The following is a 20028-nucleotide window of genomic DNA, read 5'->3' as shown; positions in this document are numbered from 1 at the left end:
TTCTGTGAGTCTGTTCCAAGCATTAAAAAATTCAAATAAACAATGTGTAAAATCTTGCTTTTTTTCTTGCAGAGATGATCACACGTTATGCAACACGGGTTAAACAATATTTTTGGTAGACGTGGCTTACCAGAAGGAGACATTCTAGAACAAAAAAAAATTAGATTGCTAATTTTTTGTGAATTTTTATGGTTATGTTAGTGCGTTTGGCAATTAATCCCTAGCCCCCCCTCTAGTGCTCTCATATAGCCCTAGGCAATTTAAAAACTAAACAAAATTATCTAACTCTCATTTTATAATGTGCTGCATAAAAGATTACTAAGTAGCGTTCATTAATATTATTTTATAATACATATTAGTGAAACATATTTCCTCTCTTTCCATTGTTTTTATGTTTTTTTGTTTTTTTTTCAGGGAGAGGGGATGGGGATAAAATTGTCAAAACGTGAACGAAAAAGTTTCTTCCTTTTTGCTCTAGCGTGTCTTCATCTAAAGAGCTGCTATTCTGGACCTTTACCATATTTTCAATATACTCGATTTCAGAACCATCTAGGTCATCATCGGCCATATATTTATTTCAAAACATGTCGGCATTTCAATTATTCGCAACCGTAAGCCTAAAATTTTTCACAAAATGAGTAACGCTTCCGAAAAATGACACACTTTCCGCATTGCTAACTTTTTTTTTCTATGGCAAATCCATGCGCTGAACCGTATTATTTTTATGATGGTGTATAGTTTTCCACGCTGTATAATTACACCATTTGCAATAAATTTGGACCTCGAGGTAAAATACTTTTCTTTCTAGATGTGTGCGGACCTTGAACTTTAGCTGATTATAGTTGGACTACAGTCAACCTCAATGGTTCCCCCTGCCCTATTCACAGCTAATCTTACTATTTGCCCTCGAACTCTAGCTGACTTTTCCCGTACTATATTAATAATTATAAATATTATTACTATATTGTTAACTATAAAACATTGACAATATTAGCAATAATAATATAGTATTAATTATAATGTATTAATAAGCTTTAATAATAGTGATTATATTACATTATTACTATTAATTATTAACTTTGATCGTTCTATCTTCTATAGTTCAGAACTTTAACCGAAGTTTTCTATTGTTGGCTTTACAGTAAGTCGAGTCAACTACCGTAGTCCAGGATCCGAACAAATTCTCAGGCTCAAGCTGTAGCTTATTTTGTATGACCTGGAACAAAAAAAAAACTAAGAAAAGTAACTTTTTATTTGTTTTTTGGCCAACCAAGAACAAACGTTAAAGAGAATAACTGTTTAACTGATGAATTTAGTACTTGGAGTCAGAGCCGTTCTAAAGAGAATGGGGCAACTGCGTCAGCTGTTGCCCCATGCTACAACAGCTGCAGCAAACACTGCAGCAGCTACCTCAGGCACCCCAGCTGGGAGGCTGCCCACTTTGCTCAAACTGTTCACTTTCATTTGGCTTATTTTGCCTTATTTGAGTCGGGAGGGGTGCTTTAATTAAATTTACCCCGGACATCACCAACCCTAGGAACGGCTCTGCTTGGAGTATACAAGTCCTGCACTATTTGATTCAGCAGTTTGTTTCTGAGTTTGGTTTTTTTGGTTTTTGAACCTGGAAAAATTTCGTTCGCCAAATACGCTTGAATGTGGTAAAGCACATAAATTAAGCCGACAGTTACACAGCTCTTTAAACAATATGTCTAGATTTTAAAGAATTTTTATTTATGGAACACCAAAAATAGGTCAATCCCTCTAAATATTCCTCCCCGACTATCACCATAATACCTTGTTTCGTTTTTGGGAGCTTGGACGACTTTTCGATTGAATTGCATATTTTTCATGAAACCTCTGAAGCCAGTATATTTGGAAACCGTTGAGACAGAAGCACAAGGGTCCCCAGATATCTTGATAAGGCAGCATTAGGGCCAAAGTGGATTTTTCAACGTCAAACCATGTGATATATCTTCTTACTAATTTTTGAGCACAGATTTACCAAAAAAATTAGGACAACTCAGGAGTGGGTTCAACGCCCTAGAGTGGATTCCACTCCTCTAGGACTCCCGACTGGTAATTCTAGGGTAAGCCATCGCGTAGGCTACTTGTGGTTTGTAGCAACTTATGGTTTTCCGCCTGAATGTCCTTATAGCTCACCCTACCTCTTTAGAATCTTTGCCACACATGCTGCAAAATCCCGCATAAAAAACTTCAATTCCTTCTATCGAGTATTCAATAGACCTACCTATTTGAAGCATTTTGTATGCTATATATAACAGTTTGGACTTTTAAAAGACAGCCCTGGCAAAAACAGTAGCTTTTAAATCACCTTCCAGTAAAAGACATCTAGAGGATACCTATAAACAAAAGAAAGGTTCAGCTTTAGTTAGGTACTAGGTATCTACGTAGAGTAGGGCCTTTGGGCCCTCCTTCTGTCCCTGCCCTGAAATAAATTGATTCGTCAGTGTTGGTCTAACACAAATCTTTTTTGATGCTAAGCTATCAGCCTATTACCTGTTAGAGGCCAAAAATATACTTTCTTAATTTATCTTTTTTCTGGCATTTTGACAGTATATGTACCATCCAAAATCAATTCTAGGGTATGCTTATAGCAGGTACAAAATGTTTTTACAAAATCTTTAAAAGTACTTTTAAACCAAAGACTGGCATGAGTGGTACAAGATACTGGGGTATAAAGGAATACTTTTATTGACGTTTAAAGTAAAGACCACCATTTAGTAGTGTCTAGTTCACCATCTAGTTCAGGAAGGGGAGAAGCTATGACGTTTGTAGATTCCAGGATGAGAATTTGAGAGAAAATTTTTTGGAACCGTAAAATACCAAACTGGATAGTCTAAAATTTACAATATAGACGATAATTGGGACAATTTTAGGGAAATAGTTTTTAAAGTCGCTGATGCTGCATTAGATAGGAAAGTTATCAACAAATGTTTAATGGTTAATGAAGAGGAGAGATTTGTACAAGAACTTTTTAAGTGATAAATTTATATGAAAATAAAAGGTATGTAAAGAAAGAAAGCAGAAAGCATCAAAATGTGAATGAAGGGGTTGTGAAATGAAGGCCATGAAAAAAATAAAATGTGAAAATATTAGAATGTGAATAAAGGGGGGTGTGAAATGAAGGCCATGGATAAAATTGCGGAATTTCTGGAAGATGTAACCAGACTGCATACTAGTAAAATACTGTACTGTAATATCAAAAAATTGGGAAGGAATAGGCAATCTGGACTTGTCACAGTTAAAGATAGGAACGGTGCCACAACTAATGACAAGAAAAGTACTAAAGAGGGCTTTTCAGAGCATTCTGATAATGTGCTAAATCAAGATAGTTAAAAGGAAAGATGTGGAAAAGAATAAACAAGTTTTGGACACTTTAGAGCTGATGCAAGATTTATCTTGTATTAGTGACAATTGGCTCTTAAAAGGAATAAAAAATAATTATTCTCCGGATGCTGATAGTGTGGTAAATGGGTATTTAAGATATGGTGGTTGTGAAGCTAGAGATAAATTACAGAAGATTATGAATATAGTTTTGAAAAGGGGGCAGTACCTAGCCATTTTAGAAAAACAGTAATTAAATCACTCTATAAGAACGGTGATAAGAGTGAGTGTGGTAGTTATTGAAATATCAGCTTGATATCTGAAAGAAGCAAATTACTTGATGACATTTTTTAGACTTAGAGATTTTGTAGGTCAAATCTTATGAAAAGAACAGTGTGGTTTTAGGAAAGGGAGAGGGTGGGTCGACCAATTCTCATTATGAGATGAATATAAATGATAAGTACCTGATTCATCTAACTCCTTTAGGGAAGGTCTTATTCTTGTATTTTATACCATATAAATAAATAAAAAGTAATTATTGTTATGCATGAAAAAAAGATTGCTGCAGTTAAAGCAGGGACTGGGGTTAGTAATTGGTTTTGCATCGTATCCGGAGTTAAGCAGTGTGGGGGTTCATATTGATGAGCTTTGTCGTAAGGAGCTCAGCAAAGACAAAAGAAGAACAGGAAATCAAATGGGGATGTAAAAATCTCTTGGAGTTAGATTATGCTGATGATTTGAGCATCCTGGATGAAAACGTTCGCAAAATGAATGTTTTTTTTATGCATTCAGAGCTTAGTGCGCAGGAATATGTTTGCAAATTAATGTCAAGAAGACCAAGTCACTAAGGCTAGGAATAAGTGAGAGTGAATAGATGACGATGGATAAAAAGAAGGTCGATCAAATAGACATCTTCACTCACCTAGGTAGTATTATTAGTAAAGACGGTTGGTGCAGTGGAAATGTTAAAAGTAGAATAGCCGAGGCCAAGGGCAAGGGTGTTCTTTTCACAGGTAGAAAAAGTTTGGAAAAATGTAAAGATAAGTCTACAAACCAAGAATATACTATTGGAAACTCCACTGATGACAGTGGTTAAGTATGGTTCTTTAGTATGGGTGCTCCGAAAGACTGTTTACGTCGAAAGACGATTTGCTTGATACTTTAAGAAGAAATTGCCAAAGGGTTGTTTTAAGTACCAGGCTGTCTGACGGTATCTCAAACAGTAAACTGTAGGAAAAATGTGTTTCAATCCTGCTTTCTACTGCTATGATAATAGAAAAGTTGATATTGTCCTACGGATGAGGCATGAGAGATGGTCAAATATCATCCTTGTGCCGCTCCATTATATCAGGGTGGAGAAGGAGCGTGCCTAGAAGTGTTTGCATCAGGTGGTTTGGGGATGCAGTGAGCTGTTGATAGAGGTAGTAGCAAAATTATTTCACAAATGGCCAAGAGAAGAAGAATAATGTATTTATTCCATTGACTCATACGTACTGATACATAGCATCCATATTTGTGCTCTTACATTGGTACAGTCTGCTCTCAAACGCAAACTACGTTTAGTCACGACTCTCAAATGTGGCTGAGTAACTTCTAAAAGCGTTGCTGACTAAAATACCCTCTAGGTTTGTAAGCCTGATCAGGTCATACCCGTCACGATTACCACATACATTGATCTGCGTTTGAAGAAAATTCATATGTTACCTAACGACCCTCTCCAAGTTGAGAGTAAAACATCAAGAGATATATACTTGACCTTGATAGGTTCCTCAGTGGATGCAAGTGCCATGAAAGTCCCTGTGATTTAGTCACAATAGAATTAAACCAATTTTTGGGTGCACACGACGAAGTTTTAGCGGTCAATCCCAGGCTTTCCAATTCCATGCTTCGTCAGCAGTTGAATCGGTACTTTCTTGTTATATAGAACACAAGCGAGAAATTGTATTGCGAATATGAGACAAAAACTGCTTTTCATTGCCTTTATGCCAGACAATTAGCTTCGGCTCAGTGGGAAAATACATTGTAGCTATATTTCAATTAAATATTTAGTTTATATTTCGGGTTGGGTTATGTTAGAACAGGTTTGTTTAGGTTACGTGTGTTCTATATTCTACATATCGGTACAAGGAAGTGCCGATTAATATATCACGGTTCTACAGATTTTGATAGAGACTCAAAAGTTCCCAAAAAACCTGATCCACTAAAATCTCGTTACATGAGGTGTAAGAAATATATTTACTGTTCGTTTGCACAAGAGACATCCCTTCTTAGAGTGTTTTCAAGAGCTGGTCAGTTGATCACTGAAATATGGAACTGACCTCTCGGATAAACATTGAAATGTTCCCTTTTTTTAATTGGCAAAACCAGTCAGTAAATTATTTTTCTCTCCTTTTGAGCCGGAATAACTTCATGTCTGGGGTTTCATGATATCCATTCAAGTAATCAAAGTTTAAAAATAAATTATGCAAAATACTCTTTAATTACAATTTCTGTTACTGAAATTAAACAAAGTAAAGAGTTAATCAGGTAGACTAAGCAGAAACCTGATCCAAAATATCGAGAGTAAAGCTATCGTCCAATCCTAGTATCGTGTATGGCCGTCGGCCAATATTGCGAAAAGTGGTGCCAACACTTGAATAATAAATAATAATTTATTTTTAACCCGCTACAAAACAACAAACACAAGTGGAGTACTAGAAAAAACAAAAGCTAAGAGCTCATATGGCACTTGTGACGAGGTCAGAAGAGCCAAGAGCTCATATAACATGACCTCTAGCAAAATTATAAGAATCAATAAATTGATTTAAAAGGAAAAATTAGAGGCTTAATGCTGGTCGGGATTTAAAATAAGAGCTCTGAGACACGAGGTCCTTCTAAATATCATAATTCATTAAAATCCGATCACCCATTCGTAAGTTAGAAATACCTCATTTTTTCTAATTTTTACACTCCCTTCAGCACCCCAGATGGTCGAATCAGGGAAATGACTATATCAAGTCAATTTGTGCATGTCCCTGACACGGCTATCTATTTTTATCGTCCTAGCACGTCCAGAAGCACCGAACTCACCAAAGCACTGGACCCCCTAACTCCCCCAAAGAAAGCAGATCCAGTCTGGTTACATAAATCACATATCTACGACATTTGCTTATTCTACCCACCAAGTTTCATCATGATCTCTCCACTCTAAGCGTTTTCAAAGCTTTCCGGTTTCCCCCTACAGCTCCCCCAATGTCACCAGATCTGGTCGGGATTTCAGATAAGAGCCCTGGGACATAATTTCCTTCTAAATATCAAATTTTAATTAGATCCAGTTACCTGTTCGTAAGTTAAAAAATTTTTCGAATTTTTCCGACTTAACACCCCCTAACCCCCTCCCCCCTCTCCAAAGAGAGTGGATTCAGTACGGCTGTGTTAATCACGTATCTAGGATTTGTGATAATTCTTTCCACCAGGTTTCATCCCGACCTCTCCACTCTAAGCGTTTCCCAAGATTTCCCGCTCCACCATCCAACTCCCCCCAGTATCACTGGATGTGGGGAGAATTTAAAATAAGAGCTCTGGATATAAGGTACTTCTGCATATCAAATTTTATTAAAATTCAATCCCCCATTTGTAAGTTAAAATACCTCAGTTTTTTCAAGTTTTCCTCTCCCTCTAGCCCTCCAGATGGTCGAATCGGGGAAACGACTGTCATAAAGTCAATTTGTGCAGCTCCCTGACACGCCTACCAATTTTCATCGTCCTAACGTGTCCAGAAGCATCGAGCTCGCCAAAGCACTGGAAATCCCCCAACTTCCCCAAAGAGAGCAGATCCAGTCCAGTTATGTCAATCACATATCTAGAACTTGTTCTTATTATTCCCTTCCAGTTTATCCTGATCTCTCTACTCTAAGCTTTTTCCAAGATTTCCAGTTTCCAAGATTTCTGTTTCCCCCTCCAACCGCCTATGTCCCTGGATCCGATTTGAATTGAAAATGGATTATCTGAGATATAAGATCTTTCTATATATCAAGTTTCAGTAAGATCCGATCACCTAATCGTAAAATGGAGATACTCAATTTTCACGTTTTCCAAATCTCATTTTTCTAATCATTATTTTTTCTATTTTTTTCTAGTTTACCCCCCCCCCCCTCCCTGACTCCCCCAAAGAGAGCCAATCAAGTCTGGTTATGTCAATAACGTAACTAGGACTTGTGCTTATTCTTCCCACCAAATATCATCACGATCTCTCCACTCTAAGCGTTTTCCAAGATTTCAGTTTTTTCCTCCAACTCCCCCCCAAATGTAACACAATCCGGTCACGATTTAAAATAAGAGCTCTGAGACACGATGTCCTTCTATCAAATTTCATTAGGATCCAATCACCCGTTCGTAAGTTAAAAATACCTTATTTTTTAATTTTTGCAAATTACTGAATTAGTTCCAACCCCTCCACCCCCCCCCCCCAAAAGAGAGCGGATCTGGTCCAGTTATGTCAATCACGTATCTAAGACTTGTGTTTATTTGTTCCACTAAGTTTCATCCTGATCTCTCCACTCTAAGTGTTTTCCAAGATTTCCAGTTCCCCCCTCCAGCTCCCCCAATGACACTGGATCCGATCGGGATTTAAAATAAGGGATTGAGCTACGATATTCTTCTAAATATGAAATTTCATTAAGATGCGGTCACTCCTTCGTAAGTTAAAAATACCTCATTTTTTTTATTTTTCAAAATTAATCCCCCCCCCCAACTCCCCCAAAAAGAGCGGATCAGTTCTGGTTATGTCAATCACGTATCTACGGCTTGTGCTTATTTTTACCACCTAGTTTCATCCCGATTCCTCCACTCTAAGCGCTACAGATAAACATACCTCAATTTTCACGTTTTCCAAATCTGATCACTCGTTTATAAGTTAAAAATACCTCATTTTTTCTAATTTTTCCAAGTTAACCGTTCCTCCATTCTCCCCCAGATGCCCGAATTGGGGAAACAACTATTTTTAATTTAATCTGCTCTGGTCCCTGATACACCTGCTTATCTAGAAGTACCCCAACTAGCAAAATCAGGACATATCGACAGAAATTGCGATCGCTATATGTCACTTGTTCAATACCAAGTGCCATAAAAAAAACATAAACAAACTTCAAAACACACAATATAATGCAAAATCACTAATAGTAAAACAACCTGATTAGCGGGGGGAAACAGCCTAAAGAAAAATAACATTATCAGCTAAAACAGTATTTAATCTTTCCTATGACTCAGTAATATCCGTAGCACTGTATTTACTAACAATGGCATGATTACGGTAAGAACGAGGCAAATAAAGTAGGTACTTTAGGTACCGAAAATACATCACTCGAACTGATTTTAGTTGCTTTTTCTGGAGCAGAGGATAAATACCAGACATAAACAAGACAGAGTGGCTACAAAATTTACTATATAGACAGGTGAGTGCTCGACGTGAGCAACGACCACGATTAGCAACGACTTTTCCGTAGCCCATCTGAAGTTTTTTTTTAATGTCGACAATAGCTTTTACACGGAGCCAAGAGAGCGTACTACAAATATGGATAGCAAGCCTAATAACAATCACACATCGAATAGAATAATATCCACAAGGTAGTGCAAAAACTGTAGCTGGTGATTTTACGTTGAATCCCAGATACTCGCATTTATCAACATTCAGGGTTAATCCAATATTAGAAAAAAGACGAATGGTTGCTTTTGCGTCCATATGTAGGCTGCTAAGACAGCTAATCCAAATTCTTTCTGATATTTTTATCCAATTTGATTTGCCACTTGATAGTTGGATAGTTTGATAACAAACCGGATGGCAGAATCAAAGCAGAAGCTACAGAGAAAAATGCCAGTGAGCAGTTTGACTTATTTTTTGCTGCTTTGATGGATTTATGCCCCAGAAGTTCCTAGGTATGTTCCTGGTGTATAAAACCCGATTTTATTTACATCTCAGCTTTTACAAGTTAGGCCTATTTTTTGTTGTTTTGATGGACTTAGGCCCCAAAAGTTCCTAGGTATGTTCCTGGTGTATAAAACCCGATGTTATTTACATCTCAGCTTTTACAAATTAGGCCTATTTTTTGTCGTTTTGATGGACTTAGGCCCCAAAAGTTCCTAGGTATGTTCCTGGTGTATAAAACCCGATGTTATTTACATCTCAGCTTTTACAAGTTAGGCCTATTTTTGTTGTTTTGATGGACTTAGGCCCCAAAAGTTCCTAGGTATGTTCCTGGTGTATAAAACCCGATGTTATTTACATCGGGTTATTTTACATCGGGTTGAACCCTTGAACTTGAATAATCTAATTTGATGCTTTTCTATTAACATTTTGCAAAACTGATTTTTCCTTAAGATGGCTATTATTCAAGTAAAATAAGGTAAAAAATATGACCAAAAACACGAAAGTGTGAGAAACTGCCACCCTAATTTCGACACAGGGACTTTGACAGAACAATGGTTGAAATCACTGTAGTCAAGGCAACTATCGTAGTTCTGGGTCTGAACATACTACTAGTTCTTCCGATCATTGGCAGATTTTAAGAGCGTATTCAGACCTTTTTACTTTAGTAACTGGTAGTAAATAACTAGTAATTACGACCGTTTGCAACTTGTTATTTTCATAAGAGAGTAATTGCGAATTACAATGTCCCTACAACGATCCTACATAAGTATATTAGCTTTTTTCAGAGGGTTGTTATTTCACTATCACTTCTTTCCTAAAATGAGCAAAAGGTACAGCTCATTACTACAACCGCTCAGACCTCTTTGCATCTTCTCTAGTTGTGCAAAAGTAGTGACACATCAGTGTTGCTACTTTGGAGCAACAAAAGATTAGTTTTCATTGGCAGATTCAGGTGCCAGACCAGTGAAGACCAGTGGGTTGTATTAACAAGTACATATTAACATTTGATTAACAAGTAAATAAAAGGTCAATCTTGAACAATCTGCTGGAGTAGAAAAGGCAATCCAATTCTGCTATTCTAAGGGAAAGGCAAAGAACTTCAGGAATAAATCTTCTAAGATTTTTAAATCTCTTTTGACCGGGCCCTAACTTTGGGCAATTTAACAATTTTGCTCTTACAATGAATGTCGTGGAACTATTGTGAATTGCTCAGAACTATGAAATCTTTGGTAAAGGTTAAGAATAGCAGCTTTTCAGCATAGGAGGTATGATAGAACAAAAAGAGACATTTTAGGTTGCTAATTTTATGCTCATATTTATAGTTTTGTTCGCGTTTTGCCTAAACTTTTAGAATTGAATATGTACATTTGTTATAGATAGCAGTTTTTATTATTTTGTAAACATTAATGGATGTAAATTAACTTTGCTTTTCTGTTCCAGATATTGACTTATCTGAAAGACACAAAGAAGATGAATATCCTGCAGCAGTTCCACTGAGCTCTGTTTTAAGGTACTACTCCGAAAGTGATCAGAAAAGTGATGAATCCTGTGTTTTGAATGATGATTTTAGTGATATAGATGAATTTGTAACTGATGAAATGCTAAGTGAACTTTCTTCTTTACCTTCTGATGACCTTAGTCTATTAGACTCTCCATCTAAAACTCCTCCACAGTCATTACCGGTTTCTTCAACAGGTAGGTTTGTCACTAAATATGCTTACTCTTAAAATATGTGTTTCTTTTAACATGGAAACCTTTGTTGTGTTGATGCTGCATGGTTCTTGTCAATCAATTACCTCAAATAAGGATTTCTATCCTTGTTAAGCTCTATGTTGACTTTTGCTGATTGTCTGGTTACTTGTCATCTTCTAGTTGAGGATTTGGATGCCTCCAAGTTGTACTGAAACTCTTGGTGTAGCCATAAACTGTCTATGTTGCACTTGAAAGTGTTTGTTGGCTCAGCAGATACAGTGAATTTCCTCCAGTCAAATGGTACAAGGGATGGGCAAGAAGAGCAGAAAGAATGTCCTTCTAATACAATTTTGTAGGCTAAAATTATATCCCCTGGTTTTTTTCTACAAGTATGTGTTTGTTTTTGTATGTGAATCATGCAATTTGTTTTTTTTTTTGCTAGCTGCATTAAAAGTTGGAAGCTCTATTTTAATCTCTTCTGAAATGTCTCGCAGCACTAGATACAATTTTAGGTGCAATAACTTAAATGACTTCTGTGTTTCACTTGTGTTTTTAATTAATTAAACACATTTTTCAAATGTGTTTTCACTTGACTTCTGTTAGTTTTTTTTTTTTTTTTATTTATTGTGTTGCGAGAGCAACACTTTGGTTTTGTCCCGTTTTTTTTTTTTTTTTTTTTTTTTCCTATGCCGCCGATCTCAGCTTATTCCTGGAAACTGGTAAGGGTCTAACCTGTGCGGTTTTTACGGAAAGTGTGGACCTCAGGCCGGATTGATGAATATGACATTACATTTTGGAAAGCTCCGTAGAACTCTTGCCTGGGGCCAAAAAGGATGGTTTTTGCTTGTCCTCGAGCCAGAGCCTATGGTGTGCGAAGTGAAGTGGAGTTATATAGCCTATGTCAGAGAGGAGTATCTGAAGTTGTGCAGCCAAGCTTTCGTTTCATCAAACCATGTTTCTGCTTTCGAGTGGAAAGCTCCGTTCTAGCAGGCAAGCAGGCAGGCACCAGTTTCAAATTGAAGATGGACTAAAATCTATAAGTGTTAAATATATGCGGTAGTTCCCCGGCCCCACAGCTAATATATCTTCTTTGAGTGATAAATAGAAAAATTTACAGAAACAAAAAAGTGCGATTTTCCCACGGGTCCGAAAGTGCTGCCATCTATTGTTTATAGCCATTTCTGTTCGTGATTTCAGCTGACTTTACCATTCTTTTTTTTTCTACTTGGGATTGCAATAGAGAAATGGTATCAGATATACCTCTTAAACTTTAAAAGTTCTCTCATTGCTAAAGAAATTAGAGCTTATCCTTTGCTCCTTTCTAAGTGGTGGTGTTAGAAAGTTGGCCTCCGGCAAAAAAGTCAACTTTTGAACTAAGACAGATAGAATTTTTTTTTCAATGACAATCGATAGACCTTGATGAGCTGATCAAAGTATATGTCATCCATTTTTTGTTACAAAAATTCCTTCATGACATACACCAGTTTGAAAGTTTCAAGGGGTTGACAACTTCAGTGGTAAGGTACACACTTGAACCAAAAATAGGCCGATACCAATTGTGAGATATGTAGGGGACTTCCAAGCAACAGTCGATTATTAGCTTATAATCATCTTTGGCAATGAGGGGTTTGCAACTTTTGCTGATTGGTGTACCTATTATCTGTTTCTGGTGTAATTGATGGTAAGAACAACTTGGTTCCCGATTGTAAGACATGTAGGGGAGTTGTAAGTAATAATCGGCTGTTAGGCTACAATGACTTCAGCGACAAGGGGTTTGGAACTTTTGCTAGTTGGTGTACCCATTATTTGTTTCCGGTGAACTTGGATGTATATCCCGGGAGAGGGACTTGTAAGTAAGAATCGGTTGCTAGAGGAGGCTCACGAGGGGCTACAAATTTGTGCAAATTGGTACACATCTATGGAATCAGGGACCCATAAATTTCCTGTAATGACTCGCCATCCAATAATAAGCGATCCTGGATGGCGAGTCATTACAGGAAATTTATGGGTCACTGATGGTATTTTGATCCTGAAAAGTTACAGATAGCTTTATAATACCAACTAGATTACATAAGATAATGTTCCAAGTTTCCATCCGTCACGATGTCTACGATTGAAAAGGATAAAGTTCAACCGGCTGCAAAGTGACATTTAGGGGCCTAGTAAGTAATAATCGGCTGTTAGTGTGGACCTCGGGCCGGATTGATGAATATGACATTATATTTTGGAAAGCTCCGTACGACTCTTGCCTGGGGCCAAAAAGGATGGTTTTTGCTTGTCCTCGAGCCAGAGCCTATGGTGTGCAAAGGATAAAGTTCAACTGGCTGCAAAGTCAATTTAGTCCCTTCTTCCAATATTTTTTTTTTTTTTCAACCCTGAGGAATAGCCTTTGATCATCTGATTACTGATTGTGTTATTCTTTGTCTCTCACGGAAGAGGGACTTGTAAGCAAAAATGGGTTGCTAGAGGAGGTTCATGAGGGGCTACAAATTTGTGCAAATTGGTGCACATCTATGGTATTTGATCCTGAAAAGTTACGGATAGCTTTATAATACCAACTAGATTATATAAGATGATGTTCCAAGTTTCCATCCGTCACGATGTCTACGATTGAAAAGGATAAAGTTCAACTGGCTGCAAACTCAATTTAGTCCCTTTTTCCGATATTCTTTTGCTGTTGTTTTTTCAACGCTGAAGAATTTGATCATGTGATTACTGATTGTGTTCTTCTTTGAATATGCCGTTTTGAAAGCTTTGATAGTTTTGACAACTTCAGCATTTAACCGATAGCGAAGAAACAAAACCAAAGTGTTGCTCTCGCAACACTTTAATCGGCAAAGCCGGACAAAGGTTGCCGCAACACTTCACGTTGCCCAGGCAACGTAGGTCTAGTTTTTTACTTATATAAGGGCCAGTTGCTTTTACAAGGAATGTTTAGTTTGGGCATTTTTTTTTCACTTATATAAGGGCCAGTTGCTCTCACAAGGAAGGTTTGTTTAGGCAATTAAGATGTGGGACAACGCTTCACAATTTTTTTGAGGCTTGGGACTTGGTAAAAAAAAAAAAAAAACAAGGGACTGAAGGCCAGGCATTTTAAACTTTGCTGGGTGCCTATGGAAACTTGGATATTTTTCAGACTGATTAAGCTATATTGTCTCAATCCTATAAGAAAAATAAATAGAGCTACTTGTCAAGTCTGCCTTTGTTCTTGTTGCTAGCAGGGCTCACTGCATCTCAAACTGTGGAAACTTTCGACTCAACTTGAGCAGCGCAGATGCTTAGTCTGTCAATGTCTCCCCCCCCCCATCTCTGTTTCTGAGCTCATCTAACAGGATACTATGGACTAGCTGATGGCTCATAACCCATTTTGGTCATGAAACCAAAGGCTGTGATTAGCCCAAGTTGAAATTGAATCCAGGTAGTTATTATTTGAGTTTTAATCAAGCCCAAGCCATTAAACTCATCTTAGTGTCTGTGGAAACTTCAAAACTTTCAGATGTCTAGACTTTGTTCATCTTCAAGATCTATTAATTGTCTTCTGACAGTCACAGTCCTATTTTGCTTTAAAAAAGCCAAGCATAAGTGGTCAGCAGTTTTGGAATCTCATTGCTAGAATGTGCCTCCCTTCTCAGGCATTTGCTGGCCGAGGAGTTACAAGCCTTAATCTTCTTGCCATGTCAGACTTGTTGATGTAACAAGCCTTGCTGTGACATTTTTGTTTCTTCCTGTTTTTTCTGTCAGCATAAGATATATAAGCCTATATGTGATTCTTTAGCCTGATCCTTAGACCTTAGTTACTCTAGTGCCTCTGGAGGCACACAGGGCGTCGGTCAGTAGCCTCCAATCTTCCCTCATGTGAACCTCTGCGTATATGTATTCCTACTCTGGAATAAAACTCGTCTGGAGGGCTCTTCTGTCACGCTCATACGCCTTGCCGAGCGTGTTCTTTGGCCTTCCTCGGCAACAGGTGCCTTCCGGTCTGAGTGGAGGAGTATTTTTGAAGTTTAATCTGGCATGGGGAGGATGTTTAAAAGGTATTGCCATCTACGCTGCTGTACAACGGTTGCGATATCTGGCTGGCCTTTGCCGGTAGGGATCTCGTTGTTGCTGACACGGTTTCTCCAACTGATTTTAAGGATTTTTTAGAGTCTCTTGCAGTTGCATTGTCCAATCCATCTCTCAATCTAGGAACTTTATGCGTGCTTGTGTTTGGCCAGGCTGACCCTAGGTCCTATAGCAACAGGTTTCCAACCATCAAAACTGTTCTTGTTAGTAAGAAAATTCAAGAAGCAAGGAAAAAGGCAGGAGGAAACTGGTTGAACCTGGAATAAAAATTTGAGAATTGAAGATTGACAATAGTTTTTTTTTTTTTTTTTTTTTTTTTTTTTATCGCACTTGGTATTAACCAAGTGACATATAGCAATCGTTAATTGTGTCGGTCTGTCTGTCTGTCTGTCCTGGTTTTGCTACTTTAGGCACTTCCAAGTAAGCTAGGACCATGAAATTCGGTAGGCGTATCAGGGACCGGACCAGATTAAATTAGAAATAGTCGTTTTCGCGATTTGACCGTTTGGGGGGGGGGAGTGGAGGATCGGTTAATTCGGAAAAATAGAAAAATAAAGTATTTTAACTTACGAACATGTGATGGGATCTTAATGACATCTGATGTTTGGAAGGATATCGTATCTCAGAGCTCTTATTTTAAATCCCAACTAGATCCGGTGACATTGGGGGGAGTTGGGGGGGGACCAAAAATCTTGGAAAACGCTTAGAATGGAGGGATCGGGATGAAACTTGGTGGGAAAAATAAACAGAAGTCCTAGATACGTAATTGAAATAACCAAAACGGATCTGCTCTGTTTGGGGGAGTTGAGGGGGGGGGTTAATTCTGAAAATTACAAAAAGGAGTTATTTATAACTTACGAAGGAGTGATCGGATCTTAATGAAATTTGAAGTTTGGAAGAATATCGTGTCTCCGAGCTCTTATTTTAGATCCCAACTGGATCCGGTGACATTGGGGGGAATTGAGGAGAGGAAACCTAAAATCTCGGAAAACACTTAGAGTTGAGGGATCGGGATGAAACTTGGTGGTAAAAATAATCATAAGTCCTAGATACGTGATTGAAATAACCGGAACGGATTCGCTCTCTTTGGAGGAGTTGGGGGAGGAGGGTTAATCTGAAAAATTAAATAAAATGAGGTATTTTTAACTTATGAAGGAGTGATCGGATCTTAATGAAATTTGATGTTTAGAAGAATATTGTGTCTCAGAGCTCTTATTTTAAATCCCGACCGGATCTGGTGAAGGGGAAGTTGGGGGGGGGGGAACCTAAAATCTTGGAAAACGCTTAGAGTGGAGGGATCGGGATGAAACTTGGTGGGGAAAATAAGTATAAGTCCTAGATACGTGATTGACATAACCGGAACGGATCCGCTCTCTTTGGGGGAATTTGGGGAGAAGGGTTAATTCTAAAACATTAAAAAAATTAGGTATTTTTAACTTACGAAGAAATTATCGGATCTTAATCAAATTTCATATTTAGAAGGACCTCGAAACTCGGATCTCTTATTTTAAATCCCTACCGGATCCAGTGTCATTAGAGGGGGGACCGGAAATCTTGGAAAACGCTTAAAGCGGAGAGATCAGGATGAAACTTGGTGGAAAGAGTAAACTCAAGTCCAAGATAGGTGACTGACATAACCGGACCGGATCCGCTCTCTTTGGTGGAGTTGGGGGGGGGGGGGTAGTAATTCGGAAAAATTAGAAAAATGAGGTATTTGTAACTTACAAGCTGGGCTCTGAAACCTATACCAGGCGGAGGGGAGTGAAAGTCCCTAAAGGTTTCTTCAACCATTCTCTTGACTGCTTTACAGGTATTCGTTGTTTCTCTTCTATCCTGCCTCAGTGGATTTTTGGGCCATATACGCCTCAATGTTTATAGGTTCTTGCGTTAAATTTACGTTGCCTAAAATAATGCAAATTCCTCCAGTTTGCTATCTGAAAACTCTTAATAGGTTTTACCTTTTTTTAGAAGCTTGTATTAGATTGAGCCGATTGGTTATCACGCTCTACTTGAAGTACATTTTCGTGAAAACACGAGTTCGAGTCTTGGTGTCTGGCTATTTGGTTTGAAACAGGAACAAGTGGTGCGACTCTATAAGCTCAATCAGAGTCAACCCTGCTCTAACTGGGTATACGGAGAAATCTTGGGAAGGTAAACAGGAAGGGCGTACCAAAGCACAGAATGGCTGGCCCACAACCTTCATTGTACTTTCTGGCCGACGGGCCATGAAACGGAGATCAGCACCGCAGCTAAAGTCCAATGCCTTATTCTTTTCATTTTTACCTTTTTTTTTTTTTTTTTGGTGGTGAATATAGCTAGTGAAGAAAATTCTCTTGCTTAAAATAAATATTTGGAGGGGACATTAAAATACAGAAATCAACTGCCAGTGGTCTTTAGATAGGCAATTAAAATCGGAAAATAAGGAATTAAACTACCACAGCCTGTTCACTAGTAGTCAGTTTTTTTTTTAAGGATTAAGGGTCTTGGTGTCTGGTTATTTGGTTTGAAACGGGAATCCGTGGCGCGATTCTGTAAGCTCAACCAGAGTCGACCCAGCTCTAACTGGGTACACGGAGAAATCTTGGGAAGGTAAACAGGAAGGGCGCACCAAAGCACAGAAGGGATGGCCCACAAACTCCATTGCACCTGAAGGGGTGAACACCATAGCCTGTTCACTAGTAGTCAGTTTTTTTAAGGGATTAAGAGAGCTTACTTTCCATGGAAGCAAACCCCCAAACCACTAATTCGCAAAATTTGTATTAAAAAGTTGTTAAATTTCAGTTCGTGTTTCCTGGACGGGAAGATGTAAAACTGTAGTTTTTACTGTAAAAAACGCAGTTTCTGCTATAAAAAGGCAGTTTGCCGATTTTCAGATTTCAAGTGTCAGCAAATGTTTGCCCAACTTGGTTCTTCGAAAATAATCCTTCCTTGTTTTTCAGACGCTATGATAAAGGATTCTAAAAAAGAGAAAAAAAATGGCAGCAATGGTGTTCCTACGCCGTCGTGTGGCACTCAGCCTCATATCAAATCCGAATGTCCAACCCCTGATCCGTTAGCGGCTAATGCTGGAACTACTGTGCCGTCCGTAACAGTGAAAGACGAACCCAGTACACCAAACGGTGGTGAATCAATGAATAACTGTGAAAATAGTGGTAGTAATAATTGTGCAACCCTTAGTGGTCAAAGTGGTAATACGTCTAGTGGCCCTGATATTAAGCCTAATGTGTGTGGACCTGGTGGTGGAATGAATCCAATGATGGGACCAAATAATGTTGAAAGTAATCCTATGGATAATTTTCTGAATGATCCCCCAATGAACAGTAAGTTATTATTTGTAGTTTTTATTTTTAGTTATTGCTAATTTTTGTTTTAAGCTAATTAATTTTTGCCAATTAATTATTGCTATTATGATTAATTATATTATTGTTATATTATTATTTATTATTAATTATGTATTATTATTTATTATTATTATTAACAATAATAATATATATTATTATTATTTACAATAATATATAATATTAATATATATTATTTTTTAATTAATTAATAATTATATATAATTTTATATTAATTAATATATATATATATATATATATATATATATATATATATATATATATATATATATATATATATATATATATATATATATATATATATATTATTTATTATTAACAATATTATTATTAATATTGCTAATTAATTATTCCTAATTTTTGTTTGTTTTGGATTTGGCTTTCCTCTAGTTTGAGTTTGTGTTTCCTAATAAGTGATTTTACTGTTTTGAAAACACAATCAAATGATAAGTCAAGCGATCAGTAAGGTAATAGTCAAGTAAGACCAAGAAAAGAATAATCGGTATCTTGGCAACTAGGGAAGAGAATTTTTTGGCTAATTGATAACATACTGGCAGATTTCAAACGCAGTTCAGGTGCTTTATCTGGACTTTCATATTTGTTTTATCAGAGACAACACTTGAAGGTACACTTAGTGAAGAGCCATGGGTAGACTTAACAGACTGAGTCGAAGCTCAGGTCACGAGGGCCCGTTGCTTTAGCCCCCCCCCCCCATAAAAAACAATAAAAATAGTTTAGAGATCAAAAGGTAATGCCTCCATCCTTACGATACATCTTGCCAGGTGTCCGACACCACCCTCTGTAACTATATCCTCCTCTAGCCTAACATCCAATTTGTGGAATGGGCTCAGTCGGTGTCTAATACCGGTCGGACCTTTGCCTATTAATTGCCTTCTTGTTTCCATGTCGTCTGACATTTTTGGTAAAACGGGAAAGAACTCTTCCAATTCATGTGAGATTATTCTGAAAATTTCCAAATCCTGCAGTGGCTTCAATAACCCTTTGTCTTTCAGACCTTGTAAGTCGAAGAATATATTTGGTCAACGTGGGATTAAACATTGGAATCATAGTATTTCCTTTGTTTTTGTGCTTCCTACCTTTCTGTGCCACTTTTGTTCCACGATATCCTTATAGCCGCTTTCCAGCTATTCAAAGGGATGTGAATGAAAAGTCCGGACCCATTACAAGTCATTGAGGCCCCTGTTTTAGCTGCTTCATCTGCCAATTCTTCACCTATGATCTCAGAATGTCTTGGGGTCCATATCAGTGTAATACGGCTATTTTTGACCTACCATTGGATGCTAGTCTGTTTAAAACTTCCTAGTACTATCCAGCTCGCTTTTTTGTCTAAACTGGATATTCTCAAGAGCCTTAAGGCATGTTTGATTACCAGATGATTTCCCTACCGGCACATTTTGATTCATCCAGTCTATTAGCTACTTATTCCATTCCATACATTTTAGCCTGGTTCCAAAATCCTAATTCAGATCAGGGGCAGGTCACTACTCCACTCCCTGCGTGGCCTTAACGATCAATCTGTATAACAGATTTTTGCGATATTTGGTGAGCAGTGCAATTTCCCGCTCCATATAATTTTTGTGTGCTTATCACAATCTGAAATTACGTTGCTGATTTTATTAGTGTGTCTGTATTGTCGTTTTA

General features: G+C 37.7%; 1 protein-coding gene across 1 annotated transcript in view; it reads left to right on the top strand.

Moving 5' to 3' along the window:
* The window catches only part of LOC136035358 (uncharacterized), a gene marked incomplete in the record, with an annotated part of 119424 nt that overhangs the window by 68660 nt on the left and 30736 nt on the right, over positions 1 to 20028 (top strand). The window contains 2 exon segments of the mRNA XM_065717108.1: positions 10691 to 10945; positions 17947 to 18327. Of these exon segments, the coding sequence (XP_065573180.1) occupies positions 10691 to 10945; positions 17947 to 18327 (636 nt within the window).

Source organism: Artemia franciscana, chromosome 14 (genome assembly GCF_032884065.1).
Source record: "Artemia franciscana chromosome 14, ASM3288406v1, whole genome shotgun sequence".
Classification (NCBI taxonomy): Eukaryota; Metazoa; Arthropoda; class Branchiopoda; order Anostraca; family Artemiidae; genus Artemia; species Artemia franciscana.
Note: the sequence above shows the minus strand (reverse complement) of the source record. Positions and strands in the feature narration are given on the sequence as shown.